This window comes from Numenius arquata, chromosome 1, assembly GCF_964106895.1.
Source record: "Numenius arquata chromosome 1, bNumArq3.hap1.1, whole genome shotgun sequence".
Classification (NCBI taxonomy): domain Eukaryota; kingdom Metazoa; phylum Chordata; class Aves; order Charadriiformes; family Scolopacidae; genus Numenius; species Numenius arquata.
Genome location: NC_133576.1, coordinates 38518909 through 38540957, shown reverse-complemented (window position 1 = coordinate 38540957; position 22049 = coordinate 38518909). Strand labels below are relative to the sequence as shown.

Here is a 22049-nt window from a genome sequence, read left to right as displayed (position 1 = left end):
TCTGCTGATTTTTAATGCAGCTTTCCTTATGTCATCCGTCTACAACAAATTAAATGAAGCAAATAACAATGCTCAATAGAAAAGCTTGTAATTTAAGAATTATATAGATGACACACATGAAGAAACTCTGCCATCATTTATCATCAACCTTTCTTGTATCCTTCAAGAATTTAATCTAATGTGGGAGCTTCCAAAAATAGATTATAAAAATCGTCTGCAGTTTGAAATCCATCAAATACTTTCTTTTATAGATAAGCTTCAGCTTTGAGGACAAAATGGGGGCTATATGAGAGACAGATAGCTCCCATTTAAAAGAAAGTGAGCTTGCTGGGAAGCCTAAAAGGTACAGAAAACTTAAATTGCAGAGGAAGTTACTTTTGGACATGGATCCTGCTGCACTGAAGAAGTATTTCCCAGCACAGGGAATCAGCATGGCTGTACAAACTGATGTACAAAGTCCACCACTTTAACTGACTCCTGATGCTAATGTTTAAAACAAGAAAAATGTGATTTGACTTAATTATGGTAGAACAGTAAAATGCTGCCTGGACCAAAACTGTTCATATGCAACTTGTATGCTGTACTTCAAACATACATGTAAAATTTCCATGTACTTTATACTACAAAGTTTTTATTAGATCTCTGTGACTGGCTGAATTTTTCCTGAATGCCTGCTTTTAGAGCCATCATCATCATGCCATCAACATCTGTGAGCACAGGCAGTGGCAGTGCTCCTATTAGGAACGACACACCTCATTTACTTACTTGGGAATTAGTGTCTTCTTCTTTGGTGATGCAAACTGAGTAGGGATTAGTGAAAAAATTCAGCTAGGATTTGCACCAAAGTCCAAGGACATTAGGAGTCCAATGCTGGTGGGGGAGATTTAGCCACAACCTGTTCAAGAAACAGAGCAAGAGTAACAAAAACCCTTCTTTCATTGATACCTTCCTGGAAAAATCTGGATTTCTGGGCTCCGAGTAGCAGAGGCAGTATCTATCACACAAGACTGGGAAACACACAAATGAGGCATCCCAGGGTAATGGGATGGGTATCCCAGGGGTAACAGGGCAATCCCAAGCACAAATACAGACTGCATGGAGAATGGATTGAGAGCAACCCTAAGGAGAAGGACTTGGGGGTGTTGGTGGATGAAAAGCTCAACATGACCCAGCAATGTGCGCTTGCAGCCCAGAAAGCCAACCACATCCTGGGCTTCATCAAAAGCAGTGTGGCCAGGAGGTCAAGGGAGGTGATTCTCCCCCTCTGCTCCGCTTTCATGAGAGTCCACGAGGAGTAATGCATCCAGCTCCAGGGGCCTTCAACACAAGGACATGGACCTGTTGGAGCAAGTCTAGAGGAGGGCCACGAATATGATCAGAGGGCTGGAGCACCTCTCCTATGAGGACAGGCTGAGAGAGCTAGGGTTGTTCAACCTGGAGAAGAGTAGGCTCCGGGAAGACAAAATGGGGCCTACAGAAAAGATGGGGAGGGACTCTTTATCAGGGAATGTAGTGGTAGGACAAGAGGTAATGGTTTTAAACTGAAAGAGTGTAGATTTAGACTAGATATTAGGAAGAAATTCTTTACTGTGAGGGTGGTGAGACACTGGAACAGGTCACCCAGGGAAATTACGGAGGCCTCATCCCTGGAAGTGTTCAAGACCAGGCTGGATGGGGCTTTGAGTAACCTGGTCTAGTGGGAGGTGTCCCTGCCCATGGCAGGGGGGTTGGAACTAGATGATCTTTAAGGTCCCTTCCAACTGTAACTATTCTATGATTCTATGAAGTGTTGAGAAAGCTTTGGTAATTCAGGTTTGTTAGCTACCTTCATTCATTAAAGACCTTCTGGGGACTCCTATTCAGCACTGATTGCTATTTGTTACCCACTTTTCATGGAAAACTTAAAAGGTCCTAGGCTGGGTCAAAGAGGATTGCTCCAGTGAGGCTGGTGGATTTAGACTCATACGCCAAGGTTCAGACCCAAAACCTGGACAAAGCATACTCCTTTTTTAATTTCTTAGTGAATACTTATGCAATGCAAAACTGTCCTGTCTTTGGGCACATGGAATACATATTTTATTCTGTCTTTCTCTCTCTTCACTGTATCTTTTTATATTCAGTACTAGACACATGTAAATCAATATGTATAAACTGTCACAAACTTGTGCCTGATTGTAAAATACAAAACATATTGTGAGAGAAACTAGATAACAAAAAACTTGAAGAAAGTGTTTTTTATCAAAATAACAAAGCCACATACGTTAAAAAAACTATTTTTAGGTGATTTCATGCTACAGTTAATTTAAAATGCAATATCTTTTATGGCTTCGGAGTAGTTTTTAGCAATCATTACAAGGAAGAGTGTTTTTGTGTTCACACAGGCACGGTGGGATGGCCTGACAGGGCGCATAACCTTCAACAAAACAGACGGCTTGCGGAAGGATTTTGATTTGGACATTATTAGCCTCAAGGAGGAGGGAACAGAAAAGGTAACCAGATCTTTTGTAAAATAATGACAAAAAGTTAATTTGACAGGGGTGTAGGAGAATCCATTCTCTGCAGCTTGAATCTCCTTTGCTTGGCGTAAAAACCACTATTCACAAGATTAAGTCAAAGTTAAAACAGAGCTACTAAGATTGTTTTATCAGTTTACAATGTGCAACTTGCATTTCAAGTTATAGGATAGGAATTTGGGACTGGCAGTAATTGTCTGAATGGAAATACATAATTTAAGTGCACATTATCTTCATCTCATGCCACTGTAACTTAGTGTGGTAAGTTCATACATTCAATAAAACTTAGGCTTATCTTACATGTATGTCTTTTAATAAATGTGACATGAGGGAGAGAGGAAAGAAGGTGCTTGAGTAATAACCTCAAAAAGAGTTGAGATATTAAAAATTCTTCATGTTTTTGAGATTAGATTGGTTCTTTTTCCCTCACATCCCTAACTGCTTATCATAAATTGCACTGAAATGGTGAGACTACAGGGGATTAAGTGACTTGTACCACCTTTGTTTGAAAGTGGAAAGTTCGGCATGATACAATTTCAGAAACTGGTTCTGCATTCAAACAAAAGACAAATAAAATTCACAGTCCTTCAGGACACTCAGGGAAACATGTCTCTGAAAAACAAAACAAAAAAAAATCCATGTCAAAAGATCTTGTTTTCCTTACTTTACCACTTGTACATTCTCCTGAAGATGCAGAGGTGTAAGGCAGGGAGCGCTCCTTGACTTGCAGAGACCATAGGAAAGAGCCCAAAGCCACGGATGCTTTTGGCCATGGTTTCCGCTAGCTGGACAGCACTGCTGCTGGCATTTGAACCCCACCACTGTCAACCAGGACCCATGATGGAGACCAAGGCGAGACTGGGGGCGCCCCAGAGGGAGGCAGGATGGACTTGCCCTGGCCCTCAGCCACAAAACGTGGGCTCCCAACAGGCACCACAGGGCTCCCTCCACCACCGCCTAAGAAGTACCTGCTGTGGGTGTCCCAAAATCCCTAACACAGGTTACGCCAACAGCTCATGTCAGCTGGAGACAGCATTGTCTCTTGCTCTGCATACCCTAGATTGACTCAGAGTAATAATTGTTAATGGGTTAATTGAGACTTTAAATGTAATTGTTCCCACACAACTCTCCGGTCTGGTTCTCTTTTCATTTTTAATGAAGCACTCTGTTTATTTTTCTCTGTACCAAGGCTGCTGGCGAGGTTTCTAATCATTTATATAAAGTGTGGAAGAAGGTTTGTACACAGACAGGTGATGCAAAAAACCTTTGGGCTGGGTCTTCAGACTCATCCTTTGGGTTTTGACAGTGACTCTCATATTGCAGTTTAGAGACAACAGTCTATCTGAGAGTATGAATTTTTCTGGTAGAATAAGTTTCATCCCAACTTGAGACACTGTTAATTCCAAATAGTAAAATGATTTTGGCAGGATTCAGCTTTTTCACCAAAATCTTTTTCTTTTTTTTTTTTTTTTTTAATTATTATTTTATTTCTCGGGAGCTGTGCCCTTCCCTTCTTTGAGTAGAGGCTCCTGGCTGCAGAAAAAGAAGTCCGTTTCTCAGCTATTATCAGGAGGGATCCTGATTCACCTAAGATTGACAATGAGTGGTAAATTTACACCATTTCAAATGTGTATTAGCATCAGCAGCAAGGACTGGTTTAACATGCAGGGTTGGTTTTGGTTTTTTTTTTTTGCCTCCCACAAAACGCATACTGTGCAGGCAAAGTTCAAGCATTGTTGACTCAAAATTTTGACGGGTGTGTTATTAGCTCCTTACAGAAAATAATGTAGATGATTAAGTGGGTGCTGTCACTCACTGACATAGGGAAATTGGAACTAAGCTTGTTTATAAAAGATCTAAGTTGTCCCAGGAATCTCAGCCCTCTTTTAACGTGAGGTTCCTCTGCCTGGTGGAAAAGGCACCAAAATGGGAATCAGAGACCAGCTCCATGCACTGCTCACCACTGGAGACACAACCCACAGTTGCCATTCTGTAAGGAGAATATAACAACTGCATTCACCCTGTTTAAAGTGTTCTGGAGTCACAAGATAAAAATTTCTTATAAGACTTAGAATTATATTTTGTATATATTTCACACAAATATTATTACTTCCCACCCCTCCCACATACACAGTTAAAAAAGGGTTTGGTTTTGTGTTGTATTGGGAGGGATTGTAATGCTACAGAGTAGACCAGTGCAAAACAACATATAGCAGTCTTTTCATGTTCTTATAAGGCACATATTTAATAACCTTGTTTTAATCTTCAGTGAATCAGGCTAAGGCAAAAAGGCCCCCATTTCCCTCATTACCAATGAATAGATCATGCTACCTGACATGCAGAATGCTATTGAACCAATCTTGCTTTTGACTCTAGGCATTTCGTGCTACTCTGAATTGATTTAAACCAAATTACAATTGGTTCAGAGCACAGGCTTGCTGAGAAGGGCTTATGACACCTCTCAAACTTGTCACTAAACTGCAATAAATCCCCTGGATTCACCATAGTGATGTACTACCTTGGCCTCATTCTTCCAGTGCCCCTCTGACCTCCTCCATCGCTCTAATCAAGGTTGACCTGCGGTGTCATTCTTCTATCTAGACATAGAGTGGTCTCCTGATGTATTTTGTATGCACTGTGACTTTGTCGCTCCATGTTCTTCATGGTTGTTCTCCTCTTCCCTGCTGCCAGCTGATAAAAGCATATCAAGTCAGTACCAACGAGCAGAACGGCTTTTTGATTAACTCAGCCACCTTGGTGCAAATTCAAGGACACTGGTTATTTACTATATTCCTGGCACAGGCTATCATAATATCCAATGTTTTATTTCGTGTGTACTTTCCAGATCAGTTTCCCAATGTGATCTAGTTTTGGAAACAAAGGGAATGACTGATAAACACTTGAAAAAATAATTTTTAAAAAATGGCATGACTATCCCCATTAAACCCACTTTGGAAAAAAAGTTTGTGAAAAGCAAAGCAATGGCACCCAGGGACACAAACCCACAGTTTGTTTGAAATGATACAATTATTACCCCTAATCCACACTCGGCAGGCACAAACTAATCTGCTGGATTTGATACAAAGGCAACACCATCTCTGCCTCAGTTAACAACCAAAGAAAAAGATTCCTGGGTCTGAAATGACTGACCATCTGACGGTAGATAGAGATCTTCAGTACACTGGAGAAGTCAGTGGGTTTTGTCTTAGATTTACTTGGCAGCTTCGCTGGCAATCCCAGCAGGGAGGATCTGAAAGCGGATCCCTCCCAGGTAGAGCTGAAACATGCTGGCAGAGCAGCGCGGTGATACAAACAGCTCTACGGATGGCTGATGTCAGTCCCCCAAGCCGTCCATCTGGTGCTCTCCACAAATGTCCAATATAAACCAAATTGCCCGAACAAGCCCCTTGCCTGGAGTTTTCTCAGTCCTCAGCCACACTGTGTATGTAAATCCAAAGGCAAAAAAACCTGAACATGCTTTCACATTGCATTTATGTTAAGTAAATATTTATCTGAATAAATCAACAGAGTTATAATTTCTGCCCTCACAAGGTGTAGATACAAATCCACTGAAATCATGAAGATCTTTTCCTTGAGGCTTTGGGTTGGGCATTAAATACAGGAATTCTTCGTTATCTCTGGGTGTAGAAAGGAATTTGTCTTTGGCCACTTACATTTCCTGGGTAAATACTGATCAGTGGGTGAAATGGTATCACCTTGCTAGCTCTGTCATATATTGTAGTCAAGAAATGACAGAATAATCTTTGCTAAACCTGCTGAAGGCACAGTGGAAGCAAAAGGCCATTGCATCCATCAATCTGCTTTGACATACTTATTCAAGCTTTTAATCTGTTGTATTGGAAGAGAGAGGTCTTGCCATATGTTTCAACTCTACCATTTACAAAAGTTAAAAAAAAAAAAACAACTTAAAAATAGACATTTGACATTTTTTAGCAGGAAACAAAGCCAACATGTTCGACTTCTGTAGCAAGTTGGCTAATACACCACTGTATTGACATGCCATATACTCTTACAGCTTACTCATTTTCACCTGCTTTTGAAAGGGCAGTATGTTCCCTGTGTTTTCTAAATCAGCCATTTGATGTTGCTGCCTTATTCAGATCTACACCTGTTTCCCTTCTTTAGCATTTTGTACTGCTGGTGTCTCTTTCTGTGGTGACTAGAACCAGTGCACTCTTCCTGGGCAGTGAGCACTTAGGGAAATGTTTCGGCTTGCTTTGGTTGGGCAGCCGCTCACTGGCTCTTTTCTGCACAGATTGGGGTTTGGAATTCATACAGTGGCCTTAACATGACGGACAGCAACAAGGACCGATCGACCAACATCACGGATTCCTTGGCTAACCGGACACTTATCGTCACCACTATTTTGGTAAGTCTCGCTGGGCAGAGGTGGCACCACCAGCCGCGCTGTAGAATGCAGGTTTTGCTGCTAGCAGCTTGCGGAGCTCTCTATGGCCGCTTTTGCCACCTCTGCCCTCACTCCATGGTTGTTTTCCTCCATGCTAAACAATTTTTTGTTAAAATACCCTGTTTACAAGCAAGTTTTTTTATTTAAACTCAGAATTGACATACACATTCATCCACCCACAAGATGGATTAAAAAATACCCCATTGCCAATGAAAGACTCTCAGGGACCTCTACCTCGAAAATTGCTTAGCTTACTTCAGTATTTCAGAGATGACCCCTGCATACTTTTTTTCCCAGAAGAATTGACACACAAATACTCAGCTTTGCAGTCAGTGCTTATACATCCTTCCTTTTTACTGAAAATGAGATGAAGAGGACTGAAAGGAAGTAGCAAAAAGTGGATAGACAGATAGAGGTATGACCTTACTATGATAAATGGAAAATAATGCAACTGGGTATTCACAAATTGGTCAGCCTCATGCTTTCTGCCTGGCCAGTAATGCCACTTTTTTCAATTATTCGGCCTAATTCCTCAGGAGGGAAAGAGCTCAAAGGCTCCCTCTACACTCTTCTTCTGTTGCCAGAGGTCCTTTGCCACATTAAACTGCAGAAACCTGCTTGGCCTGATGTTCTATCCAAAATCCTTTAAAAAGAAAAGCAACAAGGTACTTTGCAATCTCCCTGTGCTGTTTTCTATTTTCTCATATGAATATCTGCTCAGCTCACAGCTATTTTATACATTTGAAGATTTTTTTGCAATAAAGATTTATTTCTCATAGAATATCCAGTTTTAGGGTCTCCTTTTTCTGTTATTTAGGCTCCTCTCTCCTTCAACATCCCTCCCTGTCCCTTAGGGTGGGACAATGCAGAGTACAAACCTTGGATCTGATTTTGGAGCTGCTAAGCACTACTTTAATTAAAGCTCGTGGGAGCTTTGAATGGTCTCTTCCACTGAAAATTAGGGCCCTTATGCTTATCACAAATTGATTCAGTCAACTTGTTAACACACCTAAAACAGGTTTTAATGGACATGGTAAATTACTGGTTTCCATGTAATTGCAATTCATTTATAAAATATTCACGTGGTTTAGAAAAACTGATATAATCTGAAACAAGCCTCATTTCTATCGCTACATGTCTACTGTCTTTTTCTGTAGGAAGATCCCTATGTTATGTACAAGAAGTCTGACAAGCCCTTGTATGGAAATGACAGATTCGAGGGTTATTGCCTGGACTTACTTAAGGAGCTCTCAAATATTTTAGGCTTCATCTATGAGGTCAAACTAGTTTCTGATGGTAAATATGGAGCCCAGAATGACAAAGGAGAGTGGAATGGGATGGTCAAAGAACTCATAGATCATGTAAGATTGAATACTTCTCTCTTTATTCTTCTTTCACCCGTGGTATTTTATAGGAAGCCAGCCCAAATGAAATGTTTGTATTGGTTTTCCTTTTTTTAGAGCCACTGGTCTGTCTTTATTGCCACTTATCAGAGTAGGAAGTCACATCAGTACGTCTGAACAAACAGTTCACGTGTTGGGGGGAACCTCCATCTGCGGTGGGGCAGCGGGTACTGAGCACAGGTCCTGCCCACCCCTTGGCTGCAAACTCCAATGGCAAAGGCTGAGCTTCTAGCTCACCTCTGATGTGTGAATGTAGTCCCTGCCCAGGCCCTCTGGCAGTCCTCGCTGGCGGTCTGCCCCATTGCAAAGGACTGAGCCCCACATCCCTGGTCACACCTCACCTAATCACATGAAAGTCACAAATACCCCTCTGTCTGCAAAAAGAGGAGATGAATATCATGTGCCAAATAATACCTGAGCAATGTTAAATTTTGTCGCACACTTCAGATTTATAGTCAAATTTGGTTTAGTTTTTAATACCTGGGGGGAAAAATGGACAGAATAGTAGTGCGTTTGTTGAACATGAAAAAGAATGAGTATTTTCCCATTTATGTTTTCAGAAAGCTGATCTGGCTGTTGCTCCTCTCACTATTACCTATGTAAGAGAGAAAGTAATTGATTTTTCCAAGCCCTTCATGACGCTGGGAATCAGTATCTTGTACCGGAAGCCCAATGGGACAAACCCTGGTGTTTTCTCCTTTTTAAACCCTCTTTCTCCTGATATTTGGATGTATGTTCTCCTAGCCTGCCTTGGAGTCAGTTGTGTTCTCTTTGTCATTGCAAGGTAAGTCAGAGAAGTAGTTTAGATGCATCCATATTAACTACCTGTCCTCCCATAGATGTTGCATGTGCTCTGCAAAGTAGATATAGTACAATACTATCCTAAGGGTTTTATCCAGTCCTAAAACATAACATTCTAGAAAGTCTCTTGGTATTTTCACATCAACACTGCTATCACATTCATATGTTGCAATGTGATGAGAGATTCTACTTTCCTTAAGGGCTGAATGGAAAGAAATATCCAATGAAATGTGTCAGGCTTTCTTTGTCAGTACACAACACCTCAGCAGACTACATGTTGAAAAGTAGTTTATATTACTTGCATGTAAGCACTTCTCTTTTCCACTAGCAGTGCATACAGTTAAAAGGTAAGAAAGAGGATGTGAAGATATTTTTGCTGAAGGATGTTGATTAACTCAGCTAATTTCCTCTTGAAAACACAAGATAATGTGACTGGGAACCTAAGGGGACAATCTGCAAGGTGAAGTATGTCCCAGGCTCTCTCCCTGCACTGTTCTGAGGTGCACCCTGCCTGTCAGCGGCAGGCTCCCAGTGATGTACCTATTCAAAACCAGCAGGAAATAAACACACACTCACCGCTTTTCCAAATGAAGCCAAAGCTCATAAAGTTCTCAAAGGCAGGTATGCCACAGTTTCTGGGCCATTGGACCACAGTCGCTTCTCCAGAGGGATAGCAGAGCACTTTATACCCTTATCATTGAACTTTACCTTAAAAACTCTAGACAGTTGATATGGCTTCACAAACTGAATATAAGCTACTTATCATGACCTCAGAGACCATGGACCACAGTTTGGGAGTCAGTTGTTCTAGGGCTTTGACCAAGAGCAAACCAAGCAAGAAAGAAAATGAACTTAGAAACTTGTCAGAGGAAATTGGTCATTCAAGGCATACTTCTTCCTATACTCCTCAATAAACCTGGACTCTGAACTGGCATAGTTATTGTCCATTCCTTCAGATAGTGGCCTTGGAATTCCATTTCCAACCCTATTTATTTGATCTCATCCCATCCTTCATTTTTTCCTTTCCATAATTTAAAACATAAATATTTTTACTAGTGCTTCACAGATATTCATGTTTTGGTTCTATTTACTGAGGATCCCTAATCAAGCCTTTCCCCACTTCCGTTATGTGTTGGTTTGCATATACATCAATAATATATTCCACATTAAAAAATAGATGGAAAATATCCCAAGAAAACATTTATACTATGAAATATAAGAACTGAAGTGATGAATCATCAGAAGCCTCTATGTTCACATCACAGCAAAAGTAACAGAAATGCTGCAGTTTTTATTGCAAATGATGGCATTCAACTTTAAGAAGTAAGCAGTAATGTATATATTCCAATGTATACATACACATACCTCATTCAAAAGTCATAAATTAATTGTAGTCTGAATTTTTAATTCTAATAATATAGCACATTGTGCCTGTCTTCTACTTCTGTGTGAGCCAGGTCAAATGAAGCTCTTGCTGCTTTTCCTCCAATTTACTGTTTTCTTTTAATCAAAAGACACAGCCCTGCAAAACCTGTATTTGCCAGAGCTGTTCTGCTGAGAGTGACTGGCCTCGAACGTACATTTCTCCGTGGTCCACTGAACAAACCTTGTTCCAGATGGACAACCTATGAGAATGCTTTGCTTGTTTGCATCTTTCTATACCAGTACAAAAGTCCAGAAATTTGTGGGATTTGCTTTTTCCTTTAAATTGCTGAAACTGTGAAAAAGGAGGAGGGAATTAGAGGAGGAAAGGTCATGGGTTAACTTATTAGTGTTGGCCCTAGGTAAAAGGAAGAGTTCATCCATCCCTGGCAGCTATGGGACTGTATACGATTAGTCATTGCTTCCCACAAGCTCTTGCAGTGGCTCACTGTACCATAAATAAGAACTCTTACTGTACGCAAATCATGATCTCATTCATGACTAATATTAAGTCTGCTCGACTGTGACAGATTGACTTTTCTGTGGTTGTATGCCAAGGCTAAAAACATCCTACAGTCCTCTCTACCTCAGAACAAGCAGAAGGGAATACAAAGCCTGAGTTATCCTCGGCACTTTTATGTTTTAAAATAACAACATTGAGTTTGCAAGAATAAATAAGCATCAGGGTCGTCTGTCTGCTCGCAGAGCTGCCTACATGCAGATGCGTGGCCAGGAGAAAACCAAAAGGAAATGCACGGTGCTCACAAATCATCCGCTGTGAAACCTGTTTGCTTTTCTCTCTTGGCTGTTAAACATTGCTCCAAATCACAGTGTAGCCTTTGGGAAAATCCATAGGTTTGCCCTGTGCAACAGTGTTATGTTTTGTTTCTTGAATCTGTCTAAAAAACAATAGTTCCAGGAGCAGTGTGACTAATGAAGCCTGATTTCCCTACAGATTTGTGTCTCGTGGTGGATTGTGATTGCCAGTTGAAGTTTGTTTGTCTGTTTGTTTGCTTTCCCTGCAGCTGAAGGATTTATAGGTGATCTTTCCCATGCGGATTAACTAATACGTAACAAGTTGTGAGCTCATCCTGCAGCTTCTCTCCTAGTGGGGCTACTACTGCAATGTTTTACAACACTTGCAGCAGCGTAATAACCTGTAAGGCCTCTACCTATTTGTCAAATGCGGCTAAAATTATCTAAAAGGCCTACAGGTCATTGAAGGTATAGACCCACACACATTCATAATACACAGCACGAAGCCTGACTTCTAACAACTTAAATATATCGAGTTTGCATGCCATTCTCATAACCCACCTATTTTAGGAAAAGAGGAGAAGAACCTACTAGTTCAGCAAAATAGTTAACATAATTCTCTGAATGTTTACATTTTTTCTGATAGATGGTTTTTTTGAACTGATGCCTAAAACCAGTGCCTAATTAGATTGTGACTGTATAGGCCGAAGTACACAAAACTGTGTTCACATATCATCTTAATTTATTTTAGACTTTATAAATTTTAATTTATTACAAGAAGCCAAGCAATTCTTACAGTCTATGTCTAAACCTGTTCAATTCTCCAAGTATGTCAAGATTTGCCAAGTGTTGAGCAAATATTGATTAGATTGGTTTTAAGAACCTCAGGAAACATCCACCTTTTAACACTGCCGTAGTAAATTAAATGGTTAATATTATTTGACATCAGTTCATGGAAGACAAATACTTGGGAATAGTTTTTGTAGACCGGGATAATATTCCAGTTATTTCTTCAGGCTTTTTGGCAGCTGAATAATTTCTCATTTGTGTTTGAGCCTTATGTAGCCCTGTCATTGTTATATTAATTTTTAAACTCAAACACTGAAGTTTTTATCACTGTGAAGTGTTGCAGACTGACAAAGCTCTTTTCCTAAGTATGCTGCCAGTGAATGAAAAAGGCATTTTCTGCCAAAATTTCCCTTTACTGCTAATGTCATATCAGCTGTGCTGTTGATGTTGATGGTAGAGCCAGGTAGCTGAGGTAACCACCAGTGGTGAATACTATCACAGAGAGCCTATATAAGAAGGTGCTTAAGTGACCTTGAGCATTTCGTCTTTATCAGAAACTTCAGCGTAGCTACTGCTGAAGATCCAAAGAGGGAGAAAACCAGGGGAAAATTGACCAGGAGAGCAGGCGGCCTGAGCAGTGAAAGAGTAAAATTGTAAGCCAGCCTCTTCCTAGAGCTCAGCACAGCAATAGAAACACAAGAAGAAAATCAGCTTTGTTTCAAAGTGAAAAAAAAATATGTACCCTAGTACCACATTAAAATATATACCCAGAGCTATAAGAATCTTTCCAGTCTGGAAGAAAGAGTTTTGCTGCCAGAACTTCATTGCCACTTTCAAGCAACTGTTGTTTTGTTCTTTTGGTGATGGAGACATTTGTGTCCAAACTCACTGAATATAGTTGTTGTCTGAAACGATACAACATCTCAGCTTTGGGCTTCCCAGTCAGGTCGGGCAGAGTTATTTGTACAGCTTCTTATGGTCCCGTATTAACACTCTAGGACCCTGTGGGTGAATGCTCAGCATGGGACCTCTTCACTTCTATGGCAGTTGGCAGCTCAGGTAACCTACAAGTCTTAATTCTGGGTCACCTGTTAAGGATGTATTTCCCCACGTGCACAAGCTGAGTTGGGACCAATTTTGTTGCTACACAACAGTTCCTTTCATTATTCTAGCACAAATTTGAAACACATAACTTGATGATTGCTTTTCTTTTATCTGGTGTATGCAGAACTGTTGCATCTTGGATCTGAAAACTGCATCTTTTGTTACGATTTTTAATACTATCGTACTAGTAACGGTAATACTGTGCAGCTAATGGCATCCTAAGCTACATACTGTTTCACTTAGTGGGTTCATTACTATCAGAGTTCATTACTTCAGCTAAGCAAGGCACTCTGCTTGCAACCGTGCATAAATTCAATGCTTAATTATATTGTTGAAACAGTAATTAAAATGTATTGGCATGACATTGTCAATTAAAGCTATATTCATAAACTTCATGAGAAAGCGTGCAGCAAGCCACACAGCAGTGGGAAGCAACAGCAGGCAAGGTACCTTGGGGAGAATCGGTCCTTAATGTAGCTCTGCCAAGCGTCGTGCAGAGCAGGAGGGCCACGGCTTGTGGTTGCAGGATGATGTGCGGGGAATAGAGCAGAGTTCTTCTATTAAAGGCAATCCTCTGCATAATTCTGTCCCCACAATGCCGACAAAGTGGCCCTACGGCTTTCAGGCACTGCAATTGCTCCCGAACGCCTTCAAATGACCAGCAGCCTTTTTTTTTTCCACGGCCGCGTCAGCCTCACACAGGGAGAGCACAGTCAGCATCCAGCACCTCAACTACAGACAACTAACGATGGTTGCCTTTAGAGGGCTGCTACTCCTTCATTATTTTCTAATCGTTTTACCAAGGAGCAGCTATGTGGCTTCCAGTTGTCACTCCTCCCCTGCAAATGTCTGTCTGTCTGTTGGCAGTGCAGGAAGGAAAGCCACGAGGCGTTGCAGCAGCCTCTAAGCCAAGCATGGGAGGAGTAAGGTGTAGCCCTGTGCTAGATCTGGGACTGTGCAAACAGCTCCTGGCATTGCAGCGCTCCTCCACAGCTTACAATAGGCAGCTGCGAGACGTCCCATGGACAGCCTTTCGTCTGAGGTTTTCTTTTTCTCCTTTCCTTCATTAACCTCCTCACTTTGTGCGTTGTTCAGCAGGTTTGCTGCCGCTGTGTGTACTCTATTTGATGTTTACAGATTGTTTCTGTTAACTGCCACAGGTTTACACCATATGAATGGTATAACCCCCACCCGTGCAACCCAGACTCAGATGTGGTGGAAAACAATTTTACTTTACTAAATAGTTTCTGGTTTGGAGTTGGAGCTCTCATGCAGCAAGGTACACCGGTTACACTTCGTTATCGCACACGTCCCACAGTCTGCTCAAGGGCTTCTGTGCTGGTAAACTCCACCCTCTGTAAATACAGCATATACTGTAAAACCTGATCGCAGAAACTAAGCAATAGAAGAAAGGAAGAAAATGATGCGCCACTGCAACCGGGAGCAGGCAGAAGAGGGGATCCTGTGAAACCCAGGATAGGGCTGCAGCAGGAGGAAGGAGCGGAAGCATCTGAGAGAAAGGGAAGCAGACAGGGTCAAATGGGAGTTTCTGGAGCTGATATATAAAATAATCGCAGGAGAGATATGAAGTGCTTCATGCTGAAGTTGAGTTTATTGGTATAAGAGGTTTGGCAACAGGAAAATGTTGGGCTCCATCCCAGTGGAAGCAGAAACAGACTTAGCTACCCTAGAAAAACTGTTTTAACTGCCAAAGAAAGATGCTCTTTCTTCAGAAAGGTTTTTAAGTTTGTTGGCATTTGTCAAACACTGTTTAAAACTGAAACCAAAACGAAAACCAAACCTTTTTTTTTATGGCTTTTCTGCAGGTATGAGTCCCATCCTTCTGTAAATGCATCCAACCCTAGAAGCATTAACTTAACCCTGTCACAAGTCCCTGTTGCTGATGATTTTGGAAACAGCTGACATTTTACTCAATTGACAAGGAAGGGCAGTGAAGCTTACTCCATATGGGAAGTCAAACAGATATGTGTACTAAGCACATTTGTTTATGGCTTGTATGTTCTAAGGTTTCCAGTTATATCACTATTCACCAAAACTGGGGTCCACTGAAAAGAATGAAAACATTTTCTGACAAACATTTCAAGTTGAATCAAAGCTGAACCAAAAAAACCCCACCCCACGACAACCAAAAAGGCAATTCAGAGGAAAGCCCAGCAGTGCCTTGGTATTAAATTCCTAAACTTTTAAGTAAGGAATATAAAACCATCTCTGCATTCATCCAGGTACAGTTTATTCTTCCCTCTTTAATAGACATGAGTAGCAGTAAAAAAAAAATAAAAAAAAATTAAGAGGATTTTTTCCGAGATATGCTTGAGAATAAATTTTGTATTATACCTAAGATACACTTGCTTTTATTGGTGCACTAATGTATTGACAGGATATAGAGGTTCCTCATAGAAATTATTTTGAAGGAGGTTGGATGAAGGAAGAGCCGTTCTGTTTTGCTTTTTTGTTTTGTTTTCATTTGAATTTATCAGTAAAACACAGGCTGAGGTTTTACAGTATCAGGCAGGTGTGTGTATATAACTGTGATTGCCCCGTGTGTGAAAGTGCCCCAGGATTCTGTGTTTCCATGTACTGCCTTTTTTGGAGTTTACCATCATCCACAGCAAACTGTGGGATGCAGTGTCTGCTCGTTACCACTACCTTGGGTACATGACAGTCAGCCCCAACCAGACTCTGCTTGTCTTTCAAGAAGATTAAAAATAAAACAAAAGAAAGAAAGAAAGAGAGAGAGAGAGAAAGAGAGAAAGAAAGAAAGAAAGAAAGACAGAAAAAACATTTGTAAGGCAACACAAATGTTTCCAATGTACAAACTTGTGGTGCGTGTGATTGTAAGTGCATCATCGTTAACGTGAAGAGTTTGAACATGATGTGAATGGTTGTGAAACTCTGCATCTACCGTTACGCTCTTTCTTGTTGGCAGCAGCTGCTTGTTATGCTTGATTGGAAGCCACTTGTTATTAAATTTTAAAATGTGATGATCAGACTTTCTCTTTTCTACAGAGCGTGAGCAAAGTCTGGATCAGGATTGGCTGTCATGTCTGCCATAAAAAGGCACTAGAGAGACTTCAGCAAGTATTGTCTCTGACCCCGAGTCTTGCTAGCAACATTTTTATTTAGACGTTACGTCCCCTGTTTTTCCCCTGAAAGTCTCAGATGTGTTATGCATACTCTAAAAGCATCCAAACAGGGCGCATTTCATCCAATCCATTCAGATAAACTGTCACTCTCAGAAAGGCAAACTGTCTGTCAGAGCCCCAGTTCAGCCAAGCGATGGGTCAGACCAGGACTATCCCATGAAGCAGAGGGCTTAGGGCAAGGTCTGTGAGCTTGGAGCATATCTTAATGCTTTTCGCTGGAATCACGGCCCTCGAAAAGGTGAATGTTGAAATAATCATGGGAGTGATCAAAAGAGATGCTGGGCTCACTTGATTCAGCTGGGAGCAGAGTGTGCTCAGCACCTCACAAAAGCAAAACCGTAGCTCACTGCATAATTAATAGACTCTGGCGTCTTGAGCTTAATTGAACTGAATGTATTCTGCTGCTTTTTCACGAACAACTTTTTGCTAGAGGAAGTCACAGGAGGTTTGGCATCTCACCCCACAAATTGAGCACACAGGGTTTCTCCGCCTACCCTCTTGTGCCGCCGGAAGGCTGCGCTGGCAGATTTCATGTTTGCTTGTTAAGATATCTGCAAGGTATCTGGCTATTATGCATTACTGGGATGTGCGTGTCAGAGCCAGGTATTGCATCGGAGTCCAAGTGTAGAAATTATATTTTTATAGCTGCCTAAGCTTAAGAAAACCAAGCCTTCAGGATGACCTGAATCAGCACTCCTAGAAGCCAACTTTTGGAGGTGAACCCCAGCTTAGAAATAAACACACACTTTTCCTGAGAGCAACAATACAACAACGGAAAAGATTTCATTGTATTGAAAAAAAAATCTAATCTGAAAAGCAAGAAAATACAACAGACCGCAAACATAAACCCAGATAGAGCTACACTCTTGAAACAGGTACATTTGGACCCGGAAATTTCAAATGAGAGTTTCTGCTTTTAGACCACTGGCTTAATTTGAAATCCGTGCAGCACCAGGGCTGCACAGGGCTGCACAGGCAGAGCATCTGCTCTCACAGTTTGGCAATTCTGTCAACCTACTCAAACCCTTGGGCTATGCTTAGCTTTGACCTTTAAGAGATATGTCTATGTGTTTACAAAGCTAAGTTAAATCTGTTTGCTGATTGTTTGGAAAGTTTTTACCCTTTTGGTCTTTCCCCCAAAAGTCACATTTAGAGTTTTTGCAAAGTCTGAAAATATTCTCTGTAACGTGTTTAAATTTCTTACAGAAATCATTAAATAGCTGGGGAGAGATAATATGGCAACACATTTTTCAAGTAATAGAAATATGTTTGTCACATGAAAAGCTTTACATGCTGAGATCCCCATTCACAGGCACTTAAGTACTTTCTTAAGTCTATCCTTCATCAACAAAATAATTATGCAAAGGCTTAACTTTGAAGTCAAAAGCATTCAAGTAGCTGTCTAAGTGCTTTGCTGAACCAGATCCTTGAATCTCACATAATGAGATAAGTTCAGTGGGGACACCTCTAGAAAAAAACAGCACAAAACTTGCATCAGGATGCTTAGAAATGCAAGTACCTGTGGGGCTTAAATACAGTTTGTCTGAGCTGATTAGAAGCCATTTCTGTGTACTTAACACCCACCTGTGCTGTTCTCTGGGGTTTTCTGACAATGACAGATCACTTTCATATTTGTTGGTGTGACATGCAGACAGATCTGCTAAAACCTTTTCAGCAAGAATGAGTGTTAAATACACTGTCCAAAACTTTGCACTGCCCTGTAGATCCCAAGGGTACATCCATTCACCCGCTGAATTTTCAAACCACATGTTTGTAATAAGACGTGTTCTGGGTTCTGAGCTCAGGTTCATACAGGTCGATGAGTTCACTGGAACCGTATTGATCGCCCTGTTTCTGCTTAGGTATGTCGATAGGATGCACAGGGCAGGTTTCTCTTGTAAGGAATTTCTGCCAGGTACCTTGTAAGCAGAATAGCATTCTGCTAAAGATCTCTAATTAAAAAATTGATTACAGTATACTGGCAAAAAAGGATTCAGGAAATGGACAAAAATACTAGTATAGCTTGCTGGGGATGTAAGAGGTTAATATCACAATGAGCATTAGCTCAGAGATGTAATGGGGCTTAGACCCAAGGATAATTCCATTTGTCATGTATCATGGCATACATCCCCTTCACAGTGTGTTACCATTATAAATGTTAGCTGTGCATCTGTGAGATTATTGTTTAAATCATTTTATCATGCTACAGCTCATAAAAGCATTCTGTGCCTAAAAACAGTCTGTGGTATCAGGAAAGACGTCTTTCAGCATCATTTTAATATGATTGTTTTGATGATATTGTAACAGGATCAGAGCTGATGCCCAAAGCTCTTTCTACCAGAATAGTTGGAGGAATATGGTGGTTTTTCACCTTAATCATAATCTCATCCTATACTGCGAACCTGGCTGCCTTCCTGACCGTGGAGAGGATGGAATCCCCCATTGACTCAGCAGATGATTTGGCAAAGCAAACCAAGATAGAGTACGGGGCTGTTAGAGATGGATCCACAATGACCTTCTTCAAGGTAAGATTGTCCAGCATTGTTGGCATTGTCCAGCTCTTTACGGTTGGACTGACTCATGGCCCTCCAGCAATAAATGGTGAGGCAGAATCACAGCACTTGGAAGAATTAGTGCCCAATCTATAGAGGATTTGCCCAAATCTATAGAGGATTCTTCAGCAATATTAATGTAAAAGAAGATTTTCCCCCAAGACATATAGAGAAACAGTGTGATGCTATACTGCTGGGGGGGGCAAACTCATGACTTTGGTGGGAAAATCTGAAGGCAACCAGGGCATGGATGTGGGGACAGTCTGCTCCGGGTTGTTTCTCAGGGCAGGATCTCAGCTTTTTACAGCCACTTGGCTAAGATCACTTCTGAAGGTCATGTTTGCACCAGAAAAATACTGCAGGCAGTCAAAATGCAAGGCTGTTTGTCCCTTTTTTTTAAGTGGTCCATGGCAAATATTACACAGAGTATTAATATACAGGCCACATACACACATGAACAGACCTGTAAGTAAAAGATCATTGTCTGTGGCTAATTGCTTTGTAGATAACAGCATTTTTTCATTTTTTTTTCTTTTTTTTTTCCCCCACTATTAGTATTAATTACATACAAAATGGGTTAATCTCATAAAATGTCAACGTAAAAGCCAACAAGCTATAAATATAACATATACGCACAAAAATCCTGTGACAATTAAAATTAATTAGCAGCTTCGTCGGCAGTGTCAGCAGGGAAGCAAAGCACTGAATGAACTGGTATTACACTTTTCACTGTAGCATCTAGGAATGGTGCTTATAGATAGTCAAATATGCCTTTGAAGAGGATGAGGCACCATGGGGAAGCAGCATGTGGGGCAAAGTAATACTTGTGCCACACCTGTGTGTGCAGGAGTGAGCATCTTCAGCCCCCGGTGCTAAGAGCCCAAGCCCCTGCTGCTCCAGCCTGAGCTTTAGCCACGAACCCTTCTGCTTCCACATGAGGCAAAGTGCTTCCACACGCAGACAAAAAGGATTGTGGCTAAAGTACTTGGGTCATCTCTCAAAATGAATAATGTTCATCAAGGATGTTTCAATCATGTAATAGATCCGATGGTAGGCTATCCCTGATGGAACCGTCAAGAGTGAACTGCCTTTGTAATGGCTCTCCTGTGGCTGAATAGAAATGCTTCCATGCTGAAAAAAAATGCACAAACCACAGCATTCTTCAGAGTCTCATTACAGTCAGTTCTTGAAATGATGAGCTGACATTTCCACTAAGATATGGTGGGAAACCCATCTGGAGGTAATCCTGGAAATTGCGTAAGGCAAGTCCTGGACTCTCACTGGGAATATAAGGCAGTAGGAAGCAGCCTGTGCCACTTTCTTAAGGACGTGGGAAACTCCCTTGGTCTGAGAGCTCTTCACTGCCCAGTCACTGTCATTGCTATTCTGAAGTCACATTCAGTGTCAGAGAGCAGTCTTCAAAACCTGTTGCTTCCATGGTTTTTCAGAGGAAATAACTTCTTAATTTCAGCATAAATTCAGAAAAAACTTCTGGAGCTGTTTCCAGCTTTACACTGATTATTTTGCACCATTAATTCCTGAAGTTAAAATTTCTAGGCTTAAAAGAATGTAAGCCTTTAAAAAAAAGTTTCAAAGTGGTTAAATATTTCTATGCTATACATGCTAGCTTACTTGTGCCTGAAATACACATGTACACAAACACAAGTGAAAGGAGACTAGCTTTAATAAAGAATGGAGATGGATTCTCTGGCAGACTGACGGTGACATAGTGAAAGATAGATGAAAAATACAATTTGTCACACTTGTTAACCAGTGAGACACATACGGGGTTATATAAAAGGTGTTATTATTTTTATTACAGAAGCCCTTCAAGATCCTCACAAGATTAGGATTTCTTTACACTGTCCAAAACTTAAAAAAACCAATTGCGGAGTAGGTCTCCATACAATAAAGACGACAGGTACTTAGGTATGCAAAAGGAAGACTGTGTGCTCTGTGAGGGCTTGACTTTGCTTCCCTTGGACTGTGAAATACTGCATATACTTCTTGAGCTAAGTAAGTACACACACACACCCCCAGTGAGAGACCTGGGAATTAGGAGAAGGCAGAAGTAAGGGTTTATGGGCAGCGGTTACTCCCGTTCTGGTGCTGCATGTGCATTACCATATAGTTTAAGAAAAAACACCTTTGCCATAATGATTCTAGAGAAGACACCTGAAATAACTCTGACTCTTTCTGGGGAGCTGTGAAGTCCTGACCTAGCCTGGTCAGATTCCCCCAGGCTGCCCCATGCCATGACGGACTCTGGGAGCACCCAAACACCCAGGGGTACCCTTTGACAGCAACGCCCCTGCGATTTGAGGGCTGGAGGAGCTTAGCTGGGGTGAAAGGTGCTTTTCATGATGGGCAGCCTGTGCTGCAGAGACAGTCCTGCCACCTTGGAGTGCTGATGTGATGGGCACAAGGAAAGGGAAAGGAGGAATCAGCGCGACCAGGTGCAACAGCAGCAAAAATATGCTGCAGGAGGTTAGCACAGGGCTGGGTTGCACTAAGGAAGGGTCATTATTTCAAGTACTTCCCGTGTTGCAAGAATTGATTTATCTAAGGGCTACGCTCAGTACTTAAACCAAGAAATGCCAAGAGAAACAGCAGACTCTTTCAGACTAACATTTTTTTAAAGCAAAACCATGACACTCTGGGCATTCCTCACTGTGGAAGAGAGAGGAACAAGAGAGTGCCTGTCGTGTAGGACACAAGATGCAAAGACCAGATGAGTCTGGTTTTCAGGACTATAAGAGATACACATGGCAAAAGGATTTCTGAAGACATCAAGTGCAGAAAAAGATCCTGGCATGAAGCAAACTCTGAAGAGCTTTGGTTTAGGACTTTGTGCTTAAAGTAGCAGCAGGAAGCCCCTGAAAGATGTCATTACACAGTGTACGTAATGGATGGGATGCAGGTTGGGAACCATACAAGAAAAGCAAGGTAATTCCACTGCTTTTCTGAAAACTCTATTTGCGTTTATTCAAACTTGCATCACGTTTTATTTATTCTTGTTTATAACACATGTACTAACAGTTGTGGTTTTCCAAAATGCCTTACACTAGTATACCTGTTGTAATAGTGTCTGTAGAAGAACTATTTCTAAAGAGGCA

General features: G+C 41.2%; 1 protein-coding gene across 1 annotated transcript in view; it reads left to right on the top strand.

The window, feature by feature from the left end:
- The window catches only part of GRIK1 (glutamate ionotropic receptor kainate type subunit 1), a 171869-nt gene that overhangs the window by 133045 nt on the left and 16775 nt on the right, over positions 1-22049 (top strand). Inside the window, exons 8-14 of the mRNA XM_074155328.1 lie at positions 2382-2489; positions 3703-3747; positions 6790-6903; positions 8100-8303; positions 8906-9129; positions 14378-14496; positions 18689-18906. Of these exons, the coding sequence (XP_074011429.1) occupies positions 2382-2489; positions 3703-3747; positions 6790-6903; positions 8100-8303; positions 8906-9129; positions 14378-14496; positions 18689-18906 (1032 nt within the window). The remainder of the gene's footprint in view (positions 1-2381; positions 2490-3702; positions 3748-6789; positions 6904-8099; positions 8304-8905; positions 9130-14377; positions 14497-18688; positions 18907-22049) is intronic.